We start from the raw sequence: 24,476 nt of genomic DNA, 5'->3' as shown, positions 1-24,476 counted from the left end.
CAAGTCAAGCTAAGCAGAAGTAAAAGCCTTTGAAAATTTGTAAAAGATTCAATGCTTTTCACTATTTATAAAACAATACTTTTCAACTTTCTATTTCTTAAAAAAAACCCCATATATATATATAAAATATACCTGCATATATTATTTCATGTGTGAAAGGTTACACTGAACTTTGGTGGTTGGAACAAAAATTGTTTAAAGTAGAATTATCTCTATTCCTTTTTTTTTTTTGCTAAAAAGCTCTAATACTTGTACAGATATTTATGTCAGGTTAATATTATTTCTTCCTCCTAGCCAACAAATAAAAAATATTTGCGCAATCAATTTTCTGCTTTTTTCCTGTCAGTCACAGCCTTCAGCATTCTGTGTGTACTATCAGCAGGCACCACAGGTACAGAAGCTGCCAGGTGGGACTTGTCATTGGAATGACACAAGTGAATTGATCTGTGGAGAGAAGTTGGGAGCACTGGCAAGGGTACCATCCAACAGCACTTGTGATTGCCTTTGGTAAAAATGTACACTGAAAAACACTATAAAAGCTGTTTGTTCCCATTAAAAGGGATGAAACTTGATCACTGTCCATTTTATCAAAATAATATTTAAGAGAAATAGACAATAGATAGCAGGTGTAGTAGGCAATTGGGAATCTTCATTTCCATACATTCAAATTCAAATGTAGAAGAAGATGCCCACAGCAGGGGCAAATTTTAGAAAACTGTAAACTCCATGTTTTCAATTTGATTATAATTGATTTTTAGGCTAAAAGCTTGTGCATCTCATCAGACTTTTTAGATAAGTTAAAGCATCCTTCCCTTCTAAAAATGGAATACTCAATACTTCCAGCGATAGGGCAGCCAGGGCTCTCTGGGAAACCATTTCCAGTGCCCCAACATCCTCACAGGGAAGAATTTCTTCCTAATATCCAATCCAAACCTACTCTCTATTGGTGTAAAACCATTTTGCCTTGTCCTATCTCTACATGCCCTTGTAAATAGTCTCTCTCCATCTTTCTTGCAGGCTCCTTTCAGGTAGTGAAAGGCCACAGTTACAAGGTGTATATATAAGTATATACACGTCTAAGTATATACATGCATATATATATATATATACACACACACAGTCCAAAACATGCATGCCACCCCAGCCATTCTAATCCACTCTTCATTCAGTATATGCTACCCCCTAAACTACTTTTAACTCTCAAACTGTAAGTGCTGATAATGTTTTTAGACATCAATCAGTGAACACTAGAGCAAAACTCTTTTACTTCTCACTTACTCCATTGCCTCCACACTTATACTCCCTTTCTATCTAGCTTTAGATAAAAATCAAGGCTAACGTGTTCAGGTTTGTTTGCTTACATGTATGTAAAGTTACACGTGTCCTAATAACTTTCTAATCCACCTTTCAATTTCAACCAAACTTCATGTGGTAAAGAGGTCCCAGTTAGTTTCTGGAGGGTTTAATAAAAACAGATTGCTACAGAAAGGAAAGATAGCCCATGGGGAAAAGGCAGTCTCATGAGACCTGCTCCAAAATACTACAAAATGGATAATCTGCCTGGATGGAAGAGTTATAAACAGTACACATCTGGAGAAAAAACACCTTCAGCTGGTACTTGCAGCTTGTTAAACCTCAAAATCAGGCAACCACAGTGCACCAGTCTGTAGGAAATTAAACATCTTTGATCCCAGTGCGGTAGGATCACTTTTTCAGATTGAAACACATGAGAGGTGTGAAAAGTGCTGCCATGATATTTGTCATGTTTAGGCACTTCACAGCTATACAGCATGTGAACACAAGGCAGCAAATATGTAATTAGAAGGTACACAAGACTCACAATAATATAATTCCATTTGTTGCCTTATTCAGCCATTCTTAACATATGTTTATGGGAGCATGGAATTCACAGAACAGGTTCAGCAAAGATAGCAGTGGTGGAAGCTTCCTGACATTGTTCCACTGTTGACATCCATTGGTGGAATGAAGGAAAATGCCAGCCTGAAGCCCTTTAATTCATCCAGGATAAGCACCACTGAGAGGCTGACCTCTGGGCTCAGAAGTTGATTAGGATAGTTGTGAGTTCAGGTTAACAATTTTGTGTATGTACCTGCTGTTCTCAAGAAGCAAACCATTTCTAAGTTAGCTAGTACCACAGATTTATCGATTAAAAAATTTTCATTCAAACAGCAATGTTTTTTTAATTCCAGAAAATGCAAAAATATACATGAATGTCTCATTTTCATGGCTCCAAGCATTCTTCATAAATAGGCATAACTGATTCAGGGATGTGCTAATAATAATAATAATAATAATAATAATAGTAATAGTGGATTTATATTAGACTCTAAACCCCAAATGATTTAAGGCTACCTTTGGTGTTTATACAACTAAAGTCAAGCACTTAAACAACCATTTAATATTTTATACTTTGCTTGGATTTCCAGAGTAGACAAAGACATGTGGTTTCCACTGAATTGATTGCCAAATACATATGTGAGCAGCTTATATTAGACAACCAAATTTGAAAAATCATTGCAAATTTTTAATAATTAATTATCTTCCAATATTTTTTAAAATACCAATTACTTTTGATTGGTCTAGTTCAATTCATGATGGATCAAATGGAAACACTGCAAAATGATGAATCAAATGCAAAATGCATTTTCCCATGACATTCGACATCTTCTTTTTTAGCTTTTGTTCCAGTCTGTCAGCATCTGAGTGCCATACCAGGTCCTTCAGTGGAAGGGGATTTGCAGTGGGAAACTTCAACTAGCTTTGACGCTTCAGGCAAAAAGTAACTATATTGTGCCTATAGCCATCAACCTGGATAAAGACATCTCACTTTCTTACCCTGCATAGTTTGGATTCAGGGAGTTCTTTGGCTGTCTTGTAAGACTACAGGATTTTAATATTTTCCCTCCCATCATCTTGTTTCTGCAGCTGAAGATTCCCATGGATGCAAACTTGGCTGAACTGCAAGGTCAGCTGGGCAGAGATTTCATTACTCACCTTCTTTCCTCTCTCTGAATTTCTTTTTCAGGTTTCTTGGGGAAAGGGACCAACAGCCACAGAGTGCACTTTGCCATTAAATAGTCAGGCAAAAGATGACAGGGCTATGACTACAGGCCATAGACAAGAAAAAAGTCTCCAGCTTATTCACTTTGGGTATGAACGCCTGAAATGCCAATGTATATTGAACCAGCGTACACAAAAACAAAGCACCTCACAGAAACATGTTTACTAACATTGTCAAGTATTCGAAGCCTAAATGAGGATCCATTATGTTCTTCATTAAAGCATGCAAAGTTTATTGAAAAAAACCTAAAATTGAAAAGGGGACCTGTACCAGCTGAACTGGATTGTTATATGACCTAGAGGCTGTCAGTGAAGGATTTAAGGGACATCCACAAAGCTGAGGGCCCAGAGCCCTTAGTGGCCTCAGTTGATCCTACAGAGCAATGGACAACTTGTGCTCTACTGTGACCATCAGGCAGAGGCATGAAATCATAGAATCATAGAATGGCTTGGGTTAGAAGGGACCCCAAAGATAATCCAGTTCCAACCCCCTGTCACAGACAGGGAACACCTTCCACTAGGCCAGATTGTTCCAAGCCCTGTCCAACCTGACCTTGAATACTTCCAAGGATGGCACAGCCACAGCTTCTCTGGGCAACATGTGCCAGGGCTTCACCACCCTCACAGGGAAGAATTTCTTCCCAATATCCCATCTAGCCCTGCCCTCTGGCAGTGGGAAGCCATTTCCCCTTGTCCAGTCACTCCAGGCCCTAATAAGTAGTCTCTCTCCATCTTTCTTGTAGGCTTCCTTCAGATACTGGAAAGCCACAATTATAAGGTATGTATAAATAAGTATATACATATATAAGTGTATATGTATATAAGGTCAGAAAATACAGTGTTAAACCTTCATGTTTCAAACATGGTTTTACAAAGAGAATATACAATAATAAATCCTTTGGGAAAGTTACTCACTTTCTTTCTTCCAGCAGGGCAATTTCTTTCTTGACCTCATTGTACTCTTCTGCTATTTTGCAGTGCTGTTTATACACCTGCATAGATTCCTTAGAGTCATGGCAAGGTGGCAGAGGCTTTAAGAAAAAAAAGAAGAAGAAAAAAACCCCACTGTTTTTTGAATGAAATATTTGTTAAAACCCCACATATTTTGAAAGATACAGTATTTATCTAAATTCCTGTGAGAATACCTAAAGAATTTGTTCCCTTAACTGCAGGAAATGGCCAGCTACTCCTAGTGATGGCCTTTCATGGAAGGAAAAAGCCCAGAATAGTTCCCTGCATAAGAATATGTGTAAAACTTCAAACATTGTAAGAATTTTCAGAACTCTCCTTGTCAGCTTTGCAACATATCTCTGAAGATTTTTCAAATAAGGATTTCTCCCTTACCTCCCTCTTTTTCAGCTAGAGTGATATGTAAATGCTAAAGCTGATGCATTGGTCAGACCTACCACATACATCTTTTCACTGCAGGAAATGATATCGTTGCAGCAAGATCAGCCTTTTTTCAATGCACACTGAATGTGATAAGTATGGCAAATAAAACCAATCTGTCCTAGGACTCCTCATGTGAATTTCATCAAAGTTCTTGAAAATACATTTTAGTTAAATGTAGGCGCTTTTTGCTCCTTAAAAAAGAATGCATCTTAATTCAGGCTTCAGGCTTGACTGTCACATTTTGGTTATAACACTTTCAGGAAGTATTTTTAAGTTATTCACCATGAATCTATTGACTGTAAATGAACTCGAAATAGCACGCTTGAGCCACATGTTTGAAGTAAAAGGAAACACTTAAAATAGTTCCTTTACTGCCCAGTTAAATAATATCCAATTGAGTTATTAGATTATTAGTTAGTAGATTATTTTGCATTTTTTTCTGTCCTACCCTGACTCTTCCGTGTAGTATAATATTCCCTTAATGACATTATTAGGAAAATAAAAGCACAAGTAGTCGGACTTTTCTATTTATGATCTTCTAATCCTTTGTTTTATCTAAACTGGAAATTTAAATTTTACTAAGCATATTCAGAGTCAAAGATTAAAAACATTTTTGTTCAGGAGACAGGGTAAGCTGGCTTCAGACATAACCCAAAGCACAGATGTAAGTAATATATGGACCTTGCAAGTACTTGTAGATGGTATGTGATTCCTCACTGAAATTTTAACACAGATGTTCCATGTTCTAAATGTGAAACTGTTGCAGCAGAATTGTTTTGCAACACATTGTTTCATCCTCCTTGATCTTGGAGATTTTGGAAACCCAAGGAAAAAGACAGCTCATTACTTGATGAATCTAATCCCTAGAAAAGGGCTTTTAATTGCATTTCAATGTGGATGAGCAATAGCACCATTCATATAGCTACCCAAATAATAAGCATAAATTTAACAAGACTGAATATAGAAGTCTCAGTGCTCTAATCCAAGAATGCAGGGATGAGCCAAAGCAGCATCTCTGCTATCTACCAGAGATCAGCCACCAACAAGTGCGTCACAATAAAACAATTTTGAACAGTACCAAGGGGAAAGTCCCCAAACAGTGATACTTCAAAAGAAAAACACAGCAAAAACAAAGCAAAAACCACCTTGGATTTGCTTCCAATTTAGTTTCTGCTAATCTAGCTGGTTTAAATCAGTTTAAAAATTAAAACAGTGTTCAGTTTCTATATTCCAGCTTCCCACTCAAAAGATATATATAGAGAGCTAAAAATTATCTAGTCATGCTGAAACTTAGTATCTAAGTCTCACTTAGAACCAGTTGCTGACTTTTAAACCCCTTCCTATTATTGTTTCCTCTTCAGTGACGTTTTTTCTTACACTGATATTTTAGCACTTAAATTAAACTTAAAACAAATTGTACAATCAGTTTACTAATTTCTGTTCATAAAATTATTTTCAATTTGTCTGATGGTATTAAGCACTATATCAAGAACCTTTAAATTATTAGTGTATTTTTCTTTTAAACATAAATGTGATTATGTTTTCAAATGACTAGTATCATTGGATCATATCATAGAGTGGTTTGGGTTGGAAAGGACCTTCAAGAGTATCTAGTTCTAGCCCCTTTGCCATGGGCAGGGACACTTTCCACTCAACCAGGTTGCTCCAAGCCCCGTCCAACCTGGCCTTGAACACTTCCAGGCATGGGGCAGCTGGAACTGGAGAATTTGGTTTGCTCCTCTGTAATTTGAAGACTTCTAAGAAAGGTTTCAGAGATAGTATCTACAGCATCCGTGAGTAATTTCTGGTCAGTAGGATATGAAACAGGCTTATTTAGCAAACACCTTCTACTGCAATAACATGGGAAAAGGAGAGATACAAACCTCCATTCCACCAGGAAGGACTTTTCTAAATGTCTGAGGCCAGGCAATGGGAAGTATTGCACATACTATCCAATGGCATTCCATGAAGTCTGTATAATATTTTTATGTTAAGAGATGGCTAGTTTACCGAGGTGACTAATTTCAGAAGGCCTTAATAAAATTCAAGTTGCAGTATGGGTTTTTATTTACTCAGAAACAAACAGCCATACTTTAACTTCCTCTTAGGACAGCCTGAGCTTGCTACTTCATGAAGTACCTTGCCTGTCCATAAATTAATATAAATAAAAGTATACCTGCTAGACAAGCAAAAAAAACCCTGCCAAAGTAAGTTGCATTAAATGGCAACAGTTGCTACTTTTCATCCTGTTCATTTCAGGCTTCAGTGTCATCCACCCTCATTTTCCTGTGTGGGCAAAATATGCACATGCAGCATCTCTCATTTTGCTCACAAAGCTAGTACAAAAGCTACAGCTGTAAGTTATACTGGTGGTCTAACCTATTATGCCTGATTTTCAACAAGGTCTGATTTTTCCTTGTATTTTGTTGAGTAACTCACTGTAATATTGATAAATGTTCTACAGAATCCAGCAGGTAGACACTAAGACATCCTCTTATAGACCATCCTGTAACTGCACATATATATGTAGACCTTTACCAGACATATGCACTGTTTATTTAGACTTTTGTTCAGAATCCAGATATGAAAGGTGTTGGAAGATGACATGCAAAGGCAGTTCATGAAGAAATAGGAAATCACAGAATGGTTTGGGTTGGAATGGACCTGCTTTCCTTGTAGGAGAGGTGCTCCATTCCTCTAATCATCTGGTTGACCTCCTCTCTGCCTGCTTTTTAAGGCAGGTTGAAGGAGGTATTCTAAATAAAATCTTTGCTGGGGGGACACAGAATGACAGTTTTCAGGTTTGATTTTTTTTTTTTGCTTCACTCGTGACAAATTCTTTTGCCTTGCCATATGAGTATCAGCATTCCATATCCACAAAAGCTGTAGAGTTGACAGTGCCACTCAAGCGTTCAAAAACTTTAAGACAGTTGATTTTCTAATTCACTGAAGTTTATTTGCATTTACATGTTTGTTTAACTGTGAAAAAAAATTAAAACTTTCTCCTGAAAAAGTTGAAGTTTCAAGAAAAAAATGTATCAGGCAGTTTTTCCAGCTCATGTGAACTTGTCTAGAAGTCTTCAGCACTGGTCTAATTAAAGAGTGGTGTCTTGCTTTTTGCAAATTTGGTAACTTTCAGCTAAACTCTTCTGGAAAACTGGAAAATCCAATGCCAATGTTTTGAATGTGGCCTATGTTCCTTATATGGCCTTGTGCACTCCTCTATGATGGAAAAAAACACATTGTGCCAAGCAAAAATAGCACATTGCAGCTACTTTTTGTTGTGCAACTGGAGCTCTTCCACCAGTTTCAGATACCTATTTTAGGATACATCTAGTCTAGTCTAGTTTTACTATGAAAGTAAGCAGTTCTCTTTCCTCCAAATAATTCAGGTCAACTGGATGAGAGCAATTGTGAGTTTCGCTCTCCTTCCTGGGAGATTTTCCATTCTTTTCTAACCTTAGTATGATGCTCTGACTTGGTGAACATGCATACATGTTAACATACATGCATAACATGGTCTTACATAATCTAAGACCAAAGTTATCACAGCAGCATTACAGGAGACTTGTCAAGTTCATAGGCAATCAAATCTAATTATAGAGCACCACAGTGCTCTAGGAATTCTCATGGGAATCAATATATATTTCAAAAAAATATAGCATCCTCTTTAAAAACACAGTATACTTTTAAACTTTCTGAAATTAATTTATGTGTCTAACAAGAATCCTGGCATTCAGTAGAAGCAATTAAAGTTCCAGACTAAACAAGGTTTCTGCTAAATGCTTATATCACACACAACACACTGCCACTTTCATAACTTTTTCATTACATCTGTTATATGGGCATTCTCCACTAAAGCAAGAAAAACTATCCTTTGACTTAAAAACTGATGTTATAAATGGTTGGAGCTTTTTCTCTGTTGCAGCAATTTTATAGTCATCTAACTACACAGATTTGTAATACAAAATGTGACATAAATGTTTCTCAAGCTCACAATTTCATGAGAAGAGTCCACAGAACCATGTAATTGTTTTGTGTTGGAAAGGACTTTAAAGATCACCTTGTTCAAACTCCCAGCCACGGACAGGGACACCTTCCACTAGACCAGGTTGTTCAGAGCCCCATCCAACCTGGTTTTGAAAGATAAAGAATTATAGAACACCCTGTGTATCCATATGTGACTTGTGTTCTTCCCTCTTCAGGATCCAGCTCTCAGCTAGAATAAAGACTTCCATGGAGAACAGAGAGATGAACTGAGCAAGTCACAGGAAGGGTTGGGACGGGACAGACAATGCAATGGGCATAGCAATGCAGGTACTTAACACTAGATACCCTCCTCTCCATTCAGTGACCTAAACAAGGCCTTTCATGCTGATGTATGTTTCTAAATACTGCAGATAACCCGCAGTAAAGTGTCTGTCAGAGGGGCCACTATGCAGCTAATCAAGGAAGTGCCTTCCAAGGACCTGTCCAGGTTTTACACAAGGCAAAGGTTAAAGTTTCCCAGTGACAGAGTGACAAGTGTAACCAGCCTAACCTTGCTGCACTACCCACCAAATGGCTCACACACAGGAGAGGGGAAAAGACACCAAAGCCCAAATAAGCAGGTAATGCTCGTCAGTGGGAAGAGAATAATTTCCAATATTGCAAACAAAAGGAATGGAAAGCAAGAAGTTAATTAATACGAGTTTTGTTTCACTGATAACTTAGCAGGAGGTTATTTTGGTTGTGGGGGTTTTTTTTAAGAATAAAGCTGCAAATATAGCTTAAGCTGCTCTGTCCTCATATGTAGGGCTTTCATGTCTGGTTGACCACATATCAGTTTTGATTTAGAGTAGTTGAGTTATTTTCTTACAAATTGCTTCTTGGAACATGTAGAAAAATGTAACATTCAAAAAAGTAATTTGAAAATAAAACATGTTAGTCTGAAGCTAGCTCGTACATCAGAATACACATACTGGTCATTTTTGTTCTTCAGAAAGAAGCTGCAAATACAACTACCCTTTAGTAAGAGTTCTTATAGAGAATTAGCTTTTTTACTAAGTCTCCTAGAAAGACCTTGTCTCCAGGCAATCCCACCTCTACCTCTGTAGAGCTGGGTGCTTGGACAGCAGGGTTTGTTACCCTGCCAAGGGAAGGCTGCACTGAACTTTGCCCTGCCATCTGATACTGCTGCCCAGGGAATAGGTATGGAAGGATTGTGGGAGGAAAAGTGGGACCACTAGGTAATTCTGCTCAAATAGCCAAGTTGTCTGCCAGGGCCTAACATAGGAAGACGAGGGCTTGAAGCCTAAAACAGAGGTGCAAATTGCTTGGTACTCAGGCTGTGGTCCACTGCCTGCATGCATAGAATTCTAAGGCTCTGATTTTCCAAGTGACTCGGTGAACTTACATAGCTTTCAAGCTGCTTTCAAAATCCAGCTTAAGGATCAGCTAATTTAGGCTTTTTGTTTGTTTGTTTTTAAAATAGGTTTCAAAATTTTCCTTTGTATGCTTGAAACCTGAAAAGTTATTACTTTTTTTTTAAGGTGCTTATTACAATATAGCCACCTAACCTGGATTTATAGTTTGCTTCTTTAAATAAAATTCAAATGTTTTTGACTGTATTTATGGCACAGTAATGAAAATCTTGTGGTTCTAAGATATATTTTTATTATGAACATATGTACCAGCATTGTTACAAATTCAAGCATTTCAGGCTGCTATTGCTACAGTTGATTGAAAGGTTCATTTACATGACCCTTCATGTGTGTGCTCTATATTAATGCACTTTGGGACAGAAAAAAGCATGGATGGAATGACAAGGGATACCACCATTCACTACTTCTGTAGGTCCTAGGGAAGCCCATGTTTACTTGTTTCTGTAATACAGGAGCTACCTGTTTCAAAGCTGGCATGAATCGCAAGCACATGCCATACAGTTCTGACAAACCCTCAGCAATCTGGATTGTAGCAATTGAAAAAAACCACAATTAATAAGAAATGTAATGAGGTAAATGATTACTTTGTATCAAAATTTGTTTGACATTTTAAAGCGATCATAAATATTGTAATTACATAAAATAGGTATCACATGAAGCTGTGATGCAGGTTGGCAAAAGCAAGGAAATTCAAGTTTTTATTGCTAAATTTGAATGCAATGTTACCTCTCCATCAGCTCAGAACCCTGTGTTGACTTAACTGCCCTTGAACATAAAGGCATTGAAATATAAATATTCACATAAGCTTGAAAAGCTAAAGGATGAAGTGCTACCACAAATGTTATACTTTTAAGTGGTTGAGTCAGACAGGTAGTTCTCATAAGTTATCCTTTCAGCTACCCTGATATTACCAAGAGAGTTTATGAAAGACAATAAAAAGAACATTATATGAATCAAAGCCTTTGATTGTTTCTTTGATTTTGTTATCACATTGAGATCATGAGAGTAAAGGAAGGTTTTCTTGAAAAAAAAGTCAAGTACTTAACAGACCAATAGGGTACACTTAGTGGGATTGTGTTAGTTTGTACTTAAAAACTTCTATTGAAGAGCTATTATTTATCCAGCACACTTGAATGTTTCCAGAGGAGCATTTTCAGTCTATCATGAAATTCCATATTTAGAGTATATTATAGGTTCCAGAAATATGGGTCATAAAAGTCCTAATAAAAAAATCATCACTTGCCCGGAAGAGTACTTATATCTATGCTAGTAATTTTGTTTTTATGTATCAATAGCAGCAACAATAATCATACTTTTCTTTTTAGAGCAACGTTCACCCAGTGATCTTAATGGTCTTTAACAAAAAAGGTAAAATTTATTAACTTAATTTCAGAGATGAACAGAGCGATGAAGAAACTCCAGGATTAGGCAATGTGTCACTGATGGAGTTGGAAGCAAAATGCAGGTTCTTTACTTTCAATTCAGTGCTTCAGCCATGAAATATGATTGCTTTTCTCAAATTCAGTTCTTCTGAGGAAAAAGAAGTACTGATCATGTTCGCTGGGCTGGAAGGTTAGTGGAATAAAGAGGTTAGCATCCTACCCTGTTCCTTTTGTCCCAAATCTTAAGCAGTTATTAATTCCTACTTATGCCTGAAGAACCTGCACATATCCTCAGGATGAGAGGGATAGAGCAAGAAGAGTCTCTGTCATCCTCCATTCCTTTCTCAGTCATCCTTTTGATGAGAGCAGCAGGACAGAAGCATCAGCCCTTGAAGTCAGCAGCCCTCCTGTGTTGTCTCACGAGTTGATGTGTACAGGAAAGATGACATTATTGGACAACGAATGGTCTACTAATACCTTTCTCAAGTTACAGTCAGGAAACAAATGCCTTCATAGTGAAATATCAGAGGAAGTTGAAATGCTCCTGGGAAAACAGATGATCTGAAGTAGTCTACAAAAGCCAGCAAACACTCCAGAACCACCACAGAGGAAAAAATAATCCCTGGATGCAGAACAGGCTTTGCGCCTGGTGAACCATGGAGCTGCCATCAACTGCTCACTGTCCAGTATATTAGGGGCCCATCATCCTATGCTGACAAATCAGACTGGTCACAAAACTGTTCTCTTGGAATGCTTCTGAGAAAACTGATGATATCATAGTGCAGCCTGCAGGCATTAGAATATATAATGCCTGTCTCATTCCTTCTCCCATCAAATGAACGAGAACTCTCTTCATTGCACTGCAGCAGCACTGCAGGAATTGTATAGAAAATCTTAAAAGCAGGCAAGATTGTTAAAATAGTAATTTCCCTGCAGTTGGACTAAAAATGTTAAATTAAATTTTCTGTAGATCTTGAAAAGACAATGTTTTCTTCTATGGATATATACGGTCTTATTAAATGCTTATAGGCTAGAAAAGCACCACTAAAAACTTCCACCTTAGTATAACAACTAGAGGCTATTTATAACAACAAATATAGTGAATGTGAAGTAGAACTGTCATAACAAAATAAAAGTTTACCTGCAGTTGCTGATCTAGTTCTGGAAAAGCCAAAGAGAAGTTTTCAGGGGAAGCATCATCTAAAAGGTAAACATGATGTTAACAGTTATTGTGTACCAAAGAGGGGATTTAAAGTAATCTGTTTGATGAAGTTCTATATTGCAAATATGGACAGTAATATCTGGCTCCTGAAAACACCTCCATCTTATCTTTTACACTTGAGATGCCTGACTAGAATCCTTGAAAACACTAGTGGGTTGGTAATAAGAAAAGTTTATTTTGGAAATACAGAAAGTTTATTTTGCATTGCAGTGATTAAGAAACAAAGCAGTTAGTCCAGTAGAACATGTGATATTTTAATAAAACAAATAAATCTAAACTGTCTTTCTTTCTGAGCTCTCTCCATTACACTGCTAAGTAAAGGACTGTCTTAAAGGACTTTAACCTATCTATTACAATCCTTATGGGCTAGAGTTAGTTCAATCACGACAACAAACCAAGCTGTGTTTTTATTTGTTTGTTTGTTTCTTTCTTTCTTTTTAGTACAGGCTTCCAGCAAAGGTGGGACAGATTGTGCCAGTTATGTCAGAGTTGTGATGTGGACACCTGCCCACTAGCTGGACTGAGATCAGAAATATGAATCACACTTGGTAGCGCTGCTGCAGTATTTCTTTCTCAGTGACTTTCACACTCTCAGTTTTGCATTGGATTGTGATGACTGTTTATTTATCTTACTACAGGTTATGGGAGGTGAAGAGAGTGTTACTATTAGCTTACAGTCAGTTATTTGTAATGTGTCAAAATTAAATAAGAATGGCTCTTACAGGAGAAAATTGCTAACACAGTTCAGATCCTTCAACCTGCTGTGTACTTGTAGACTTGAACACAGCAACAAAACCCCAACAAGATCAAGAGGCCCTCGTATCAAAGCAGGATTCTAAAAGAGTACAGACTAGGATCTGAATTATTTGTCAAATATTTGATACCTCTTTCTCCTAGCCTCTGTGGTTATACAGCAGAGGAGCTTAGGGGGGAAAAAGTAAAATAAGTCACCTTATCCTATGAAGAATAAACATACTGGCTAACACATGGTCAGAGCCTTACTCAATAAAATAGCTAGAGCTGGGTGGCCTCTGGGAAGAGATGCTCAGAGAAGAAAAAAAAATATAGTCATACAAAAGCAAAAGCTCTTGAACTTCCTCAGTAAACAAAGTGAAGTTCCTGTATTTTTGTGGAGTAGTTGTCTTGGTAGCACTATCAAAAAGCCATACCCATGTCATGTGAGTGTCCCCCTCCTTTTTTCACACCATATGCCAAGCATGTCCATTCTGGAAAATACTTAAATTGCTTTAATTGTATAGAATTGTATCATGCTAATATGCATGTGTTTACCTTTAATTTGCTATTGCTTTCTTCTAGAACATATAAATAGACTAATATTCTAAAAGGAGATAGATGAATCATATGGCAAGGCTAAAAGGAAGGACAGAATAAGACTCAGTCTGACTAGGGCTACAGCTGCTCTACGAGTATTTGGCTGAATAGCTGATAAATATTCTGACAGAGATACTGGACCAGAGTCATGGATGGCAGTTAAAACTGCTATTTGTTTTGACAATCCAGCAGTATGATCTTTGGTACAGTAGCTTTATGGAGGGATCTTGAGCATCTTTAAAATTCAGAAAAACATAGCAAAAGCAACACTCCAAATTATTAAAAAAAAAATTTGAAGAAACAGCAGACAGTAATTACTTTTTCACAGCATCAGTTATTAATAAGAAAATAAAATTAATGCAGTGTCAGAATATTGGAAAATAAATTGGATTATACTCTGAAAAGAATCAGTTAAAAATTTTGGAAGTACTTTATAAAGGATGGAATAGAGAGAGAAATTAGTGTAGAGGAAATCCTTTCAATAAACAGATGTTCCCTGCTTATTTTTTGAACTCAAGTGACTGAGTCAATGGTACTAAAAATAGAATGTACTGGTATCCTAACCATTATGACATACCATAGTACATTTTATAATGGGCCTGCCCCAGCATCTATTGAACAGCTGCTAGGGGTTTTTTTTAGTTATACTAGTTTAAGACTTGTTTAAATCATCATCTGATGTGCAGAACATCATCAAGAAATGCTACAGACTTCAGTGCTTTGAAATTATCCTGAGTTCCTAATTCTCTTAGGCTCTTTTGAGTATTTCGGCTGAAGTATTTAGATTACAAAAATTAACAGAAATCCTCATAGCGAACTGCAATCTTGTTTTCCACAAAAAGAACAACAAAAGGCTTTCCCCACAGCTTTCAGTGAAATAAATTATTGCCTCAGATCAGTCCTTATTTCACTGTTGTCAAAGTAACAACCACAATAACAATAAAAATCACTTGGTAATAATGAAACACTGTAATTTCACACAAGGGGAAAGCAAATGAAAGCAGTCATTCACCTCCTAAAATTTTTTGAGGATGTTTTCAGAAAGTCAAGGGGAAAGACATAAACTCTTGCATTTTTTTCCAAAGAATTGCTATTGCCCTTACAAGGCAGAATACTGGGCGTTATGCAGAAAACCAGTCAAAATCACATTGACTTCTAGCCTTAAAAATCTATTGACTCTGAAAATCAGATACAAGAAATGTCTGAAATGCGAATGAAAATATTCTGAAGATCAAAACATTCTCAAAACTATCTCCTGATCTGTGTTTATCTTCTGCTCTACCTCTCCTTAACTAGAAAACAAAACTCTGAAATACCTCTCTTTTCCCCTTTTCTCAATTAATTATCCATTTTTAATGAGTATCTAGATTAGTATAAGGAATCATTGGTATAATTAAAGAGCCCTTTTATAATAAAGTTAGCGTCTTTTCTGTACCACAAAGCCCTGAAAATATCTAGGCTGATTCTTCACCAGCTACGAACAGCATCTCATCCCTATAGTCATTACAAAGAAAGACATAAAGAAAAATTATTTATAATTCAAGCTGGATGTTGAAAACCTATTTTGTTCAAAATAAAAATATTTTAAAAAATCAGAGACAGAAACTCACTGCACCTGAAAATGGGTCAAGATTTTGGTCAAAAGGAAACAAGAAAGGACAAAAAACATACGTGTGTATATTATGGCCACCCCAGAAAACTCAACAGCACTATCCTGTGATGCAAAAGAATCAGATCAGGGACTTCATTACAGCCACCTAAGTTAATGTATCTGTAACATGATTTCTAAGTGAGTAGCATTTCCTTATTTCCCATAGATCCCAAATCTAATTTTGAAGTTCTATATTTAAAAATGCCCTAAAGACCTATACCCTGATTAAAACCCATGTATTTTTAACCAAAGATTCAGTTCATGTGCATGAAATAGTGTGATTTTCATGTCTGTTTCATCAGGTTCATGTGCTCACTTGGTTTGCTGCTGACAACTGTCATTTGTAACAGAGAGCATCTGAACTCTACTAACATTATCTTTGTACAAAAGGCTCACTACTTGCCCTGAGGCAGCTGATATATGCTAATGTTGCACATTTAAAAATGAATCTTGATTTCCAGAAAGCATCACTTATTTAATCATGTTCTGGTCTCCTGGAGATTCCAGTATCACAGACCTCCATCATGTAGTCAAATGAGAGAAATCCTTCACATGTTGCTGTCTGACTGACACCATGTTTGGCACAATGAAGTGTAATACCCAAATCTTTTCCTATATGGCTGTTCCATTTAACTGAACTGTGAGCTAAAGGCTGTAAATCCTTTAAAAACAACATCTGATTCACTTGCAGTATAATCTTGCAAGTTAGTTTCTCTATGATCTTCAAAAAGACAGAAATAGAATATAAAAATTTAAATGTGTTGAAAGCACATTAAGGTTGCTATATCAAGCACTTGAAACTTAGGAAATGCCAATCACAGCTCTGCTTCCTTGAGTAACTGAGTTATGATCCAGTATTTAATTATACAGTCAGGTACTATTTTTTTTCTGCTACATGTGTGGGCCAATGTATTCAGATCTCTTCCTTCTAAATTAAAGAATTAAATTGGTAACATAAGTAGGTTGCGACCCTGTAAGTGGATCACCCCTTGCACAGGAAAAGTGCTCAAACTGAACTGCAAGCACCACAACTTGCACCAACAACAGAGGCAAACTGCATGTCAGGGTCCAATCTTGGTCCTGGGAGGGCTGTGGGATCCAGCAGCTCTGGGGCTGGGTACTGACAGACAAGCATAGACTCATCAGATTCATCCTGGAAGGCTGTGTGGCTAAGTGACTGCGACTTGGCACTGCTTTGTGGAGCTCCAGGGCTTCTATTCACAGCCCTGCCTGACATGACCTTACACAACCTCGCAGTTACCTCACTCATAAAATAGTGGGGAACGGTCACTGCCCCACCCAGGAATAGGATGTGAAGGCTTGCTCAATAATAAGAGTTGTGGACCTCCCAAAAATAGAAACAGTCCATAACAGAAGAGGTAAGAGCAAAATCCTTCTACTTCATAGAATTTCACTCAAGCCTAAGCATCCTCAGATGAATGTCCCTTTGACGGTATATCACCTGATTTCCCATCTAATTCCCCAAGGACCGAGCCCTGTAGGCTGGGTGTAGATTTAGGAAATTAGCTCTATAAATTTTAGCCATCCTCACTGGTTTTCAATCAATGTGCTGGAAAGCCTCTGTTGCCATTACAACCAATATGACACTGGGGTAGAAATTTGAAAGTTGCTTTTGAAGAAGCAACCAATACAAAACAGTCTTGCATGATCAACTAGAAAAGCAAAAAATTCCTTGTAGTCACTAGGATAATAAGCATAAAGAGGAGTAAAATAAGTAATTTTGCTATGCTTACAAAAATATGGCACTGTTCCACTGTCTGTCAGGTTCATCAGAAGATGTATGTTTTGCCTTTGTTGTTAGTGATTTTCCTGGAAAGTCAGAGGTAGACTAATTTCAAATTAAAGAACTCACTAACAATTTTATATCCTGTCATTTATAACTGCATACCATGAGCAAAACTTCTCAGCTAGATTCAAGCTTTTATTCTAGGAGGCAAGGAGATAGGAACCTATAAACCTTCCCTTTGAACTATTACACAAAACAAATCCAGCTGTCTAAATTCCATGAAGTTCATATATTTGTAAGTAAGATTGATAAAAAATTACGACACACTGAATTTCACTGGTTAAATGAAATTGATGCTGACAAACTACAAGGAATTTTCAGCTTTGGAACACTTATTTGAATCTTGTAACACCACATTCAGTTCAAGCTGCATTAGTTTCCAAGTGATGTAAAGTTGGTTGAAATAACATGTTTCCAATTCATTACTTTAAAATGGTAGCTTAAGTCAAACTGTTGCAATACAGTGTGCAGACCCACCCTGGGAAACGTGTGTTAGTGAACTTGAGTGAAAGAGCCAAACATAAACATTTATATATACAGGAATAAGAGATACACAATAAAACTGTCTTCGTATATAGCACCTGCTGATGGGCTGCTCCTAAGACTTTTAGGGAACTGGTTACCCTACTCTCACATTAAAAATACCTCACAAAGCTGGCCAGAAATTCAGTCATCAGGTGTTGACTGACAAATAATGTAACACAAATTATTTCTTGTACACTCAGGATAAGCCAGCTCTGATCTTGTAGGTCAGTTAACACAAAGTAATTTCTTCTCATGAGCTGAGAGTAGTTTTTCCTTTCACTGCTCCTCACACCCACTGCTTGGTTACAATCCTAGCCAGTGAGATAATCACCACCCAGAAGAAGCATTCCATTTCCTCTTTTTATATCCAGTTATGCTGTCAGTTCCTCCTAGTAATCAGTTGCACAGCCCCCGGAAGGAGGATGCAGCCTTTCTTGGCTAAATGTGTCACTGTGCCTTTCAAGTGAGGTAGAATTTAAGGAAAAGCTTAAGTCTGAGAGATTTCCTCACCACTTAGCCCTTGTGAAGAGCTTACTGTATCCTAGCAGTGCATGAGCTTCAGCTGATGCTTTACTATCACACATCATGTAACTCTTGTTTGCACTGAAAACAAATATCCTTGTCAAGGAGAAAAAAAGGTGAAAAAATATAAAAGAGTAAGGGGGAAAAAAAAGCACCTGCTAAGGAATACCTAAAGGTCTATCTGTTGAATGTTTTTGTAGCTCATCTTAAAAAAAAAAAAAAAAAGTTAAATACTTGTTTGTAGTCTCTTGATTCAACTATGGTTTGCTGGAAATTTTCACACCTATAAAAAGCTTATTTCCTTTGCCTTCTTGAAATATATCGAACATGAAAATGCTTGAAATTCTTATAACATAGTAAAACAATAATGTAAGTTTAGACCTCCTGGTATCCCCAAAGGGATGTGATGCAGATGGGAACATGGTACTCACTCTACTGGTTGCTACTTTTTTATGAGTACTCATGAAGATTCCAGACTGTATACTGCAGGAACATTTGTATATATACAATAAAGGATTCAAAATGTTACCAATTTTAACATTTGGAACAATTTAACAATATTTAGAAGAAAAAGATTACGTTTCTCTAATTGAGTTTATTTTTGTAAACATTAAGAGAGAGGCTGGAATTATTAGCAGGATAAAAAAGTAAAAAATAAAATATGATGCAATGTTAAGGAAGCTAGGCTTCCTGCCTTTCATGTCCCCTTCTTCCAAGCTATTCAGAACCTTGTCATTTCCTACTGCCATCTCTTGTCACAAACCACTCTGCTCTCTTTGATTTTCCCATGGTCTCAGCTTTCCCTGACTTGGTTTCAGTGTCTCACATTAGCATTCTTTTTCCATAATTTGTAAGAGCACTCCCCTTTCTTTTACATCTCTCTTCAATACCTATTTGTGCCATAATTCCTGCAAGCAATTTACCATGTGACTGTATCTTGAGAGATGTGAATGATTCCTTACTGCTTTCTGTAATGAAAATGTAATTACCGGGTTATTTTAATTTATGAAAAAGGGCACATAGATTATCACGTGTTTCTTTATATTCCTTGTCCCAATCTTTCTTTGTCACTCATCTTTACGAATTGAAAGTTAGGTTCAATAATATATGAAGACTTTTGGTTTTTAATTCCCTTGCTTAGGGGATGAGATTGTATTTTAGTATTGTAGCTGAAAATTAATAGTACACAACAATTAGCTAGGAAAGATAATGCATATTCTAAAATATTTTTAAAATAGAAAATTGCATTCAAATTGAGATTCTGTTCACACAAACCTCAGGCAGCGACCTCACACATTATCCTACAATGCATAGAGTCCCATAAAGCACTTGACATCAATAGGTTTCAGTCGTCCGTGTACCTCATGCCATAAATACATCTCAGCCCTGACTCCAAGGCACTCACCTTTAGCAAAAGCAACAGACAATTTTTATGTGATGCTTTTCAGCTTCCCCTTGGACTTATTTCATTCTGGCTTTCACTGTTCGGCAACAGCTCTCTGGTCCTTAGCAATATTGAAGGTGCAAACTAATAATATTTATCTACTCCAAAGGGTCCGTGTGTGTACAGGGTGTGTTTGGGGAAATTAATACTCCCTCAGCACTAGCTGATAGGATAAACATCAATGAAATTTCTGCTGCTGTCTCAGAGAACATGCCATGTGGGGCACCTGTTTCCTTGAAACCTTTCACCAAGCTGGGCATGTGTGGCACTTTCCAACCTTCCTCCTCGAAAAAATCTCTTCCTGTTCTAGGCTCATTTAAATTTGTCCTTTTACTTTTCTTGTTTTACAATTTCACAAAATCAGACACACTGCTCATGCAGGTAAATTTGATAGTTAATTACAGTCCTAATTGCATTCCACAAACCACTGAAAGAAAGTTAAGATTGAACCTGTCAATCTAGTGGGTTTAGTCTAATGAAATTGTTAATGGAAACATTAAAAGGTATCAGACAGGGAAACTGATCACATGCTACCACTCAGGGAAAAAAATCCATCCATTACACTGGACTAGGTTTGATATTGTAAACACTGGTAAGTTAATGTAAAATTTAAAAGCAGTTGTGGTTTAATAAAAGCATTGTGGTTTACTCCATAAATTAAACTGTACCTGGGGAATCATTGAGGCTGAAGGCAATTCGTATTGGCTTATCAGCAGGTACCCTGGCAGTGGTGATCATGTGGGCACTTGAGTCAATGCTTTTACTTGTTTGTTCCAGCTGCAATAATACAAAAAATATATTTATTACAGAGCATGTGACATCATTCAACAAATGAGTTTTAATGCTTTTCATGCACTCACAGCTGCCTTTCCCATTCTAGCTAAGCAATGTTTAGAATCAAAGTCAAGGGAGCGCCATTTCACTTTTTCATTTAAAAAGAATTTAAGTGAAATTCAGTGCAGAGACTGCTTTTATTTTTGCTATTTATAGATTAGAAAGAATGATGGCAAAGGAAGCTGCCTCTCTTCTCACCTGCTTGCTCCCCGCCATTGCCCCTTCAGCAAGCCTTGACTCGTGGCAATGCTGCCTGGTTCTGAAGGTGAAGAAGGAAGAAGGGGTGGGGAGTTGAGAGTAACATGACCCCAAGCCTGCCCTGTGATTGGAACCGTGCACACCACTCCACGTGGTGTCAATGAGGAGGCACTCATCCTCCTACCTTCCACCCATACCCCCCCAGTCCAACTGTGCCTGCAAGTCACGCACTTCATGACCAAAAATTCATGGGGTCTCCAAACCTTGGTGGTGATTCTTCAGTGGAAGCCTGTGCAGGTGTAGGGGTCTGTCTGCATGGGTTTGGCTCCTGGGTCAGGACCTTACTCAGCCCTCCGTCTATTCTTCTGAGACCATCAATTCCAAAAAGTGATTTTACTGTGATGAAACCCTGTCCATTAAGAAAACTGCTAGTTCATTTCAAATATGGCGCTAAAGAATTGTTGAGCAACAAAAGAATTAGCTACTTTTGATCTCTAATAATGTAATTAAAACATCTCTGTGCCCTGAAAAGTTGTACTCTGAGCTCTACTATGTATATTTAACCTTTCGAATGAATAGTTTTGGTTAAACTCTATTGAACACCTGAATGCAAACAATCTCCTTGATTATCTAGTACAAAGCTGCTAAAATTCGAAGATACTAATCTTCTGTTTAGCACTATGTGTGGAGAACGTGAAGTCAGTGGGACTTCATGCATGCAAAAGATCTACCCATAAAGAAATTATTTTAGGACTCTGGACTGCTATCCAGCACGCATTGTATTCATACCAAATATGTGAACAATTATGCTTTTAAATTACCATTAAAACTTCTCAGGGAATTAGAAAAAAAATTCATCAGGAAAATACAATGAATTTACTAATTCATTGTCAGCAGACAACAGAGTATTTAGCTAGTGAAAACAAAAGCCAGTTTCCTAAGCCAATAGCCTTGCAGTTTTTCAGTAAAGCAGCTATTGTATTGCATGAAAATTCTACCAAGTTGTTCTAATTCATACTGAATTATTTGGCAATCTCAAACAGTCAATAGAAGAGAACACTATTTCAGGAGTATCATCTTCCTTGGTGATACACAAGTGAATCAAACACTTCTCTGGCATCACTGCCATGCAATCAGATCCTCAGAAGAGGATCAAATTTGCATTGGGTCCATTAATTTCACCATTTCTTGTTTATTTGTTTTGTCTCTCTTGATATTTAGCTAGCAGAGTGATACGGTTACTTGTTATTTGAAGTGCATAATCTTTTCTTATAATAACAACAAATAATCTAAATTCCTTATTTCAAATAAATTTTATTTGAAGCTGAAAGAGTCTCCTTCTGCTAGTATACAAAGGATATTAGGGACTGCTCTTAATTCCCCATTACTAGTATTCAAGACCCACAAAAATTGAACTATTATCTATGGAGCAGAGGCAAAGAAAAGCCAAATAAATTGCAGCCATGTATGTTTTTAGATTCAGGAAAAGACTCTTGGAGTCAACAGAAATATTTTATTTTGAAGTGCATAGTATCAGAGTAAATGATTTTTACCTTCTGAGCATTGTTGATCTCTTCCCCACCCTCACTTCATAAGAAACATCTGAGACATCTCATTGTTTTTAAAAAACAACAGAATTACCAATGCAAAATTCTTTAACATATTTCCCTTCCTTACTTCCCCACACAAGATAAAGAAAAAAACCCTCAGAATGAAGAGATTTTAAGTGATAAGCAAATCCTTAAAACAAGGCTGTTCATCACTCTGTGCTGTTGGTACACTTTCCCTGACACTGACTGACTATCTCAAGTGGTCTTGCACACAAGAGTATACTTCACATTTCACATCATAGCCTAAGAAATGAAAAAGGATGCATTCTGCTAGAGTTTTTAAAGTTGCCATAACAATATTGCTACAAGACTGTTATTTTATCCCAATCACATACTCTGTGGTGTTCAATGTTTTTAAGTTAACTCTTTTAACCATCTACTCTGTGAGGGCAAAAATCAATAACCTCTCAGTAAGAAATGGTGAATTCTATCAAAACACAAAAGAAAGTTTTCATTTTATTCTAATTCAGAAAAAGAAAACTCATCTTTATACACAGCAATTACCCTGTTAGCAATTTTTTTATATTGCATTTATGCCTTCACTCCTTTTTTTGAGAAATCCTCAAGCTCTTCATCACAAAAAGCAATCACAAAGAACAGAGAGGGATGGAAGAAGCCTGTGTGCAAATAAGGTGATTTTAGGAAACATGCAGACCAACTACCCCCAATTCCCCACATGCTTTCTCCATGAATGAAGAATAGTATCTCTGTAGACAGAGATGAGAGTGAGTGGGCAATCTGGAATTTAATGAAATTTAATGAGCAGCTCTTTTCTTCCCAACAATTGCCTATAGAGCTGGCTGGCTGCTGTTCCTCTGTAAAAAAACCTGCAGCAGAACTCAGATTAAATGCTGTTATAGCTTTATGGATTTTTTTCACACCTGTTGCCTTACCTCACTTAGCGGAGTGTCTGCACTTGTGTAATCCAGGGCCAGCCACTGCCTTGGCTTGTCGTTGCCTTTATGGAGTAAAGCTTCAATAAAAGAAAAGGCTGCACCTGCTGCATAGCAACAAACTGACAAGGTCTGAGAAGCTGAGACAGCTGTCAGGGCAACATGCTGCTACCTGCACTTCCCATAGGCTTTGCTGACCCAAAAGATAACCCTTTTCCACTTTTCTCCACAACTCTGCTTTTCCTTCCTCTCCTTGCCAGGGATGAGGGATTATGATGCTGTCACACTTCAGGGAGGAAAAAATCCTTCTGTCACAGGCATTATTAAGCAGCAAACTGTGGTGAGCCCAAGATTTTTAATTCATTAGTCCTGGCAAACCTGAAATACAAACAGACTTGCTTCATAGGACAGGAATGTTTTCAGCATGACCCAATCAGTGTCTGTGTCTATTCCAGCAAACTGGCAAAGATAGCATGACTCCAGTCAGCAAAAATGTCTGCAGCTCCAATCAGCTTGGGCTGACACTGCCAACTTGGACTGGCTACAAGCACACTCTCAAATGATAGCAGTGGCTATCAAAGCTAACAACAACCGATGGGCTTGGCCTCTTAGGCTTAGTCAGGTTCATGTTGGCTTTGGCTAAGCCACGCTTGTTTAAGAGAAGCCACTAGCCTTGCTCTTCTGAGGAGATAACAGGCAAATCTCAGCGTAGGCTGTAAAAGCAGATGTATTTATGGATCAGCTGGTGATGGTGGTGATAAATGAAGCTGACTCAATCAGAGATTTGACTGAAGTCGGAGGATTTCCTAGTGTGATTTCAGGTAGCTTTTTTTTTCAAACCACTGGCAAGCAATTTAATAGATAAATCTTGAAGTATTACAAGAGATTAATTTCTTCAGCTTAAAGTTTTATTTTCTGTTGCCAGACAAGAAAAGTTTAATCCCTGTCATGCACATGTACTGCCTACATGACTTCTTTGATTGAGTGCTACCACTGTCACTAGAACAAATGGAGAAAACTGGAGAACAATTACAGAATGATTTTACAGAATATCTTTATTGTTTAGTGCTTGAAAAGGAGGTCTCCTTCAAAATGTGTGTGAAGCTATATTTCATCTCTAAATTCCAAATGGAAAGAGTTTATCTAACCCAGATCTCTAC

At 37.3% G+C, this 24,476-nt stretch overlaps 1 protein-coding gene across 7 annotated transcripts in view; it reads right to left on the bottom strand.

Moving 5' to 3' along the window:
• The window catches only part of MAP3K7CL (MAP3K7 C-terminal like), a 39,505-nt gene extending 16,102 nt beyond the window's left edge, over positions 1-23,403 (bottom strand). For 4 of the 7 annotated variants that reach the window (XR_011152542.1, XM_069023442.1, XM_069023402.1 and 1 more), the window contains exons 1-6: positions 23,317-23,397; positions 21,077-21,222; positions 20,814-20,874; positions 20,450-20,558; positions 12,420-12,478; positions 3,997-4,112 (exon numbers count right to left, since the gene is read on the bottom strand). Coding sequence is in view for 6 of the 7 variants with exons in the window: in XM_069023442.1 (XP_068879543.1) it covers positions 3,997-4,112; positions 12,420-12,478; positions 20,450-20,558; positions 20,814-20,831 (302 nt within the window). In the remaining variant the exon portion in view is untranslated. Of the gene's footprint in view, positions 1-3,996; positions 4,113-12,419; positions 12,479-20,449; positions 20,559-20,813; positions 20,875-21,076; positions 21,223-23,316 lie in introns of all 7 variants that reach the window. The other 3 variants (XM_069023418.1, XM_069023411.1, XM_069023426.1) reach the window with 3 other exon arrangements.
• Positions 23,404-24,476: the final 1,073 nt, after the last annotated feature.

This window comes from Aphelocoma coerulescens, chromosome 1 (genome assembly GCF_041296385.1).
Source record: "Aphelocoma coerulescens isolate FSJ_1873_10779 chromosome 1, UR_Acoe_1.0, whole genome shotgun sequence".
In the NCBI taxonomy this organism is placed as follows: domain Eukaryota; kingdom Metazoa; phylum Chordata; class Aves; order Passeriformes; family Corvidae; genus Aphelocoma; species Aphelocoma coerulescens.
This window is presented reverse-complemented; position numbering and strand designations above follow the sequence as displayed.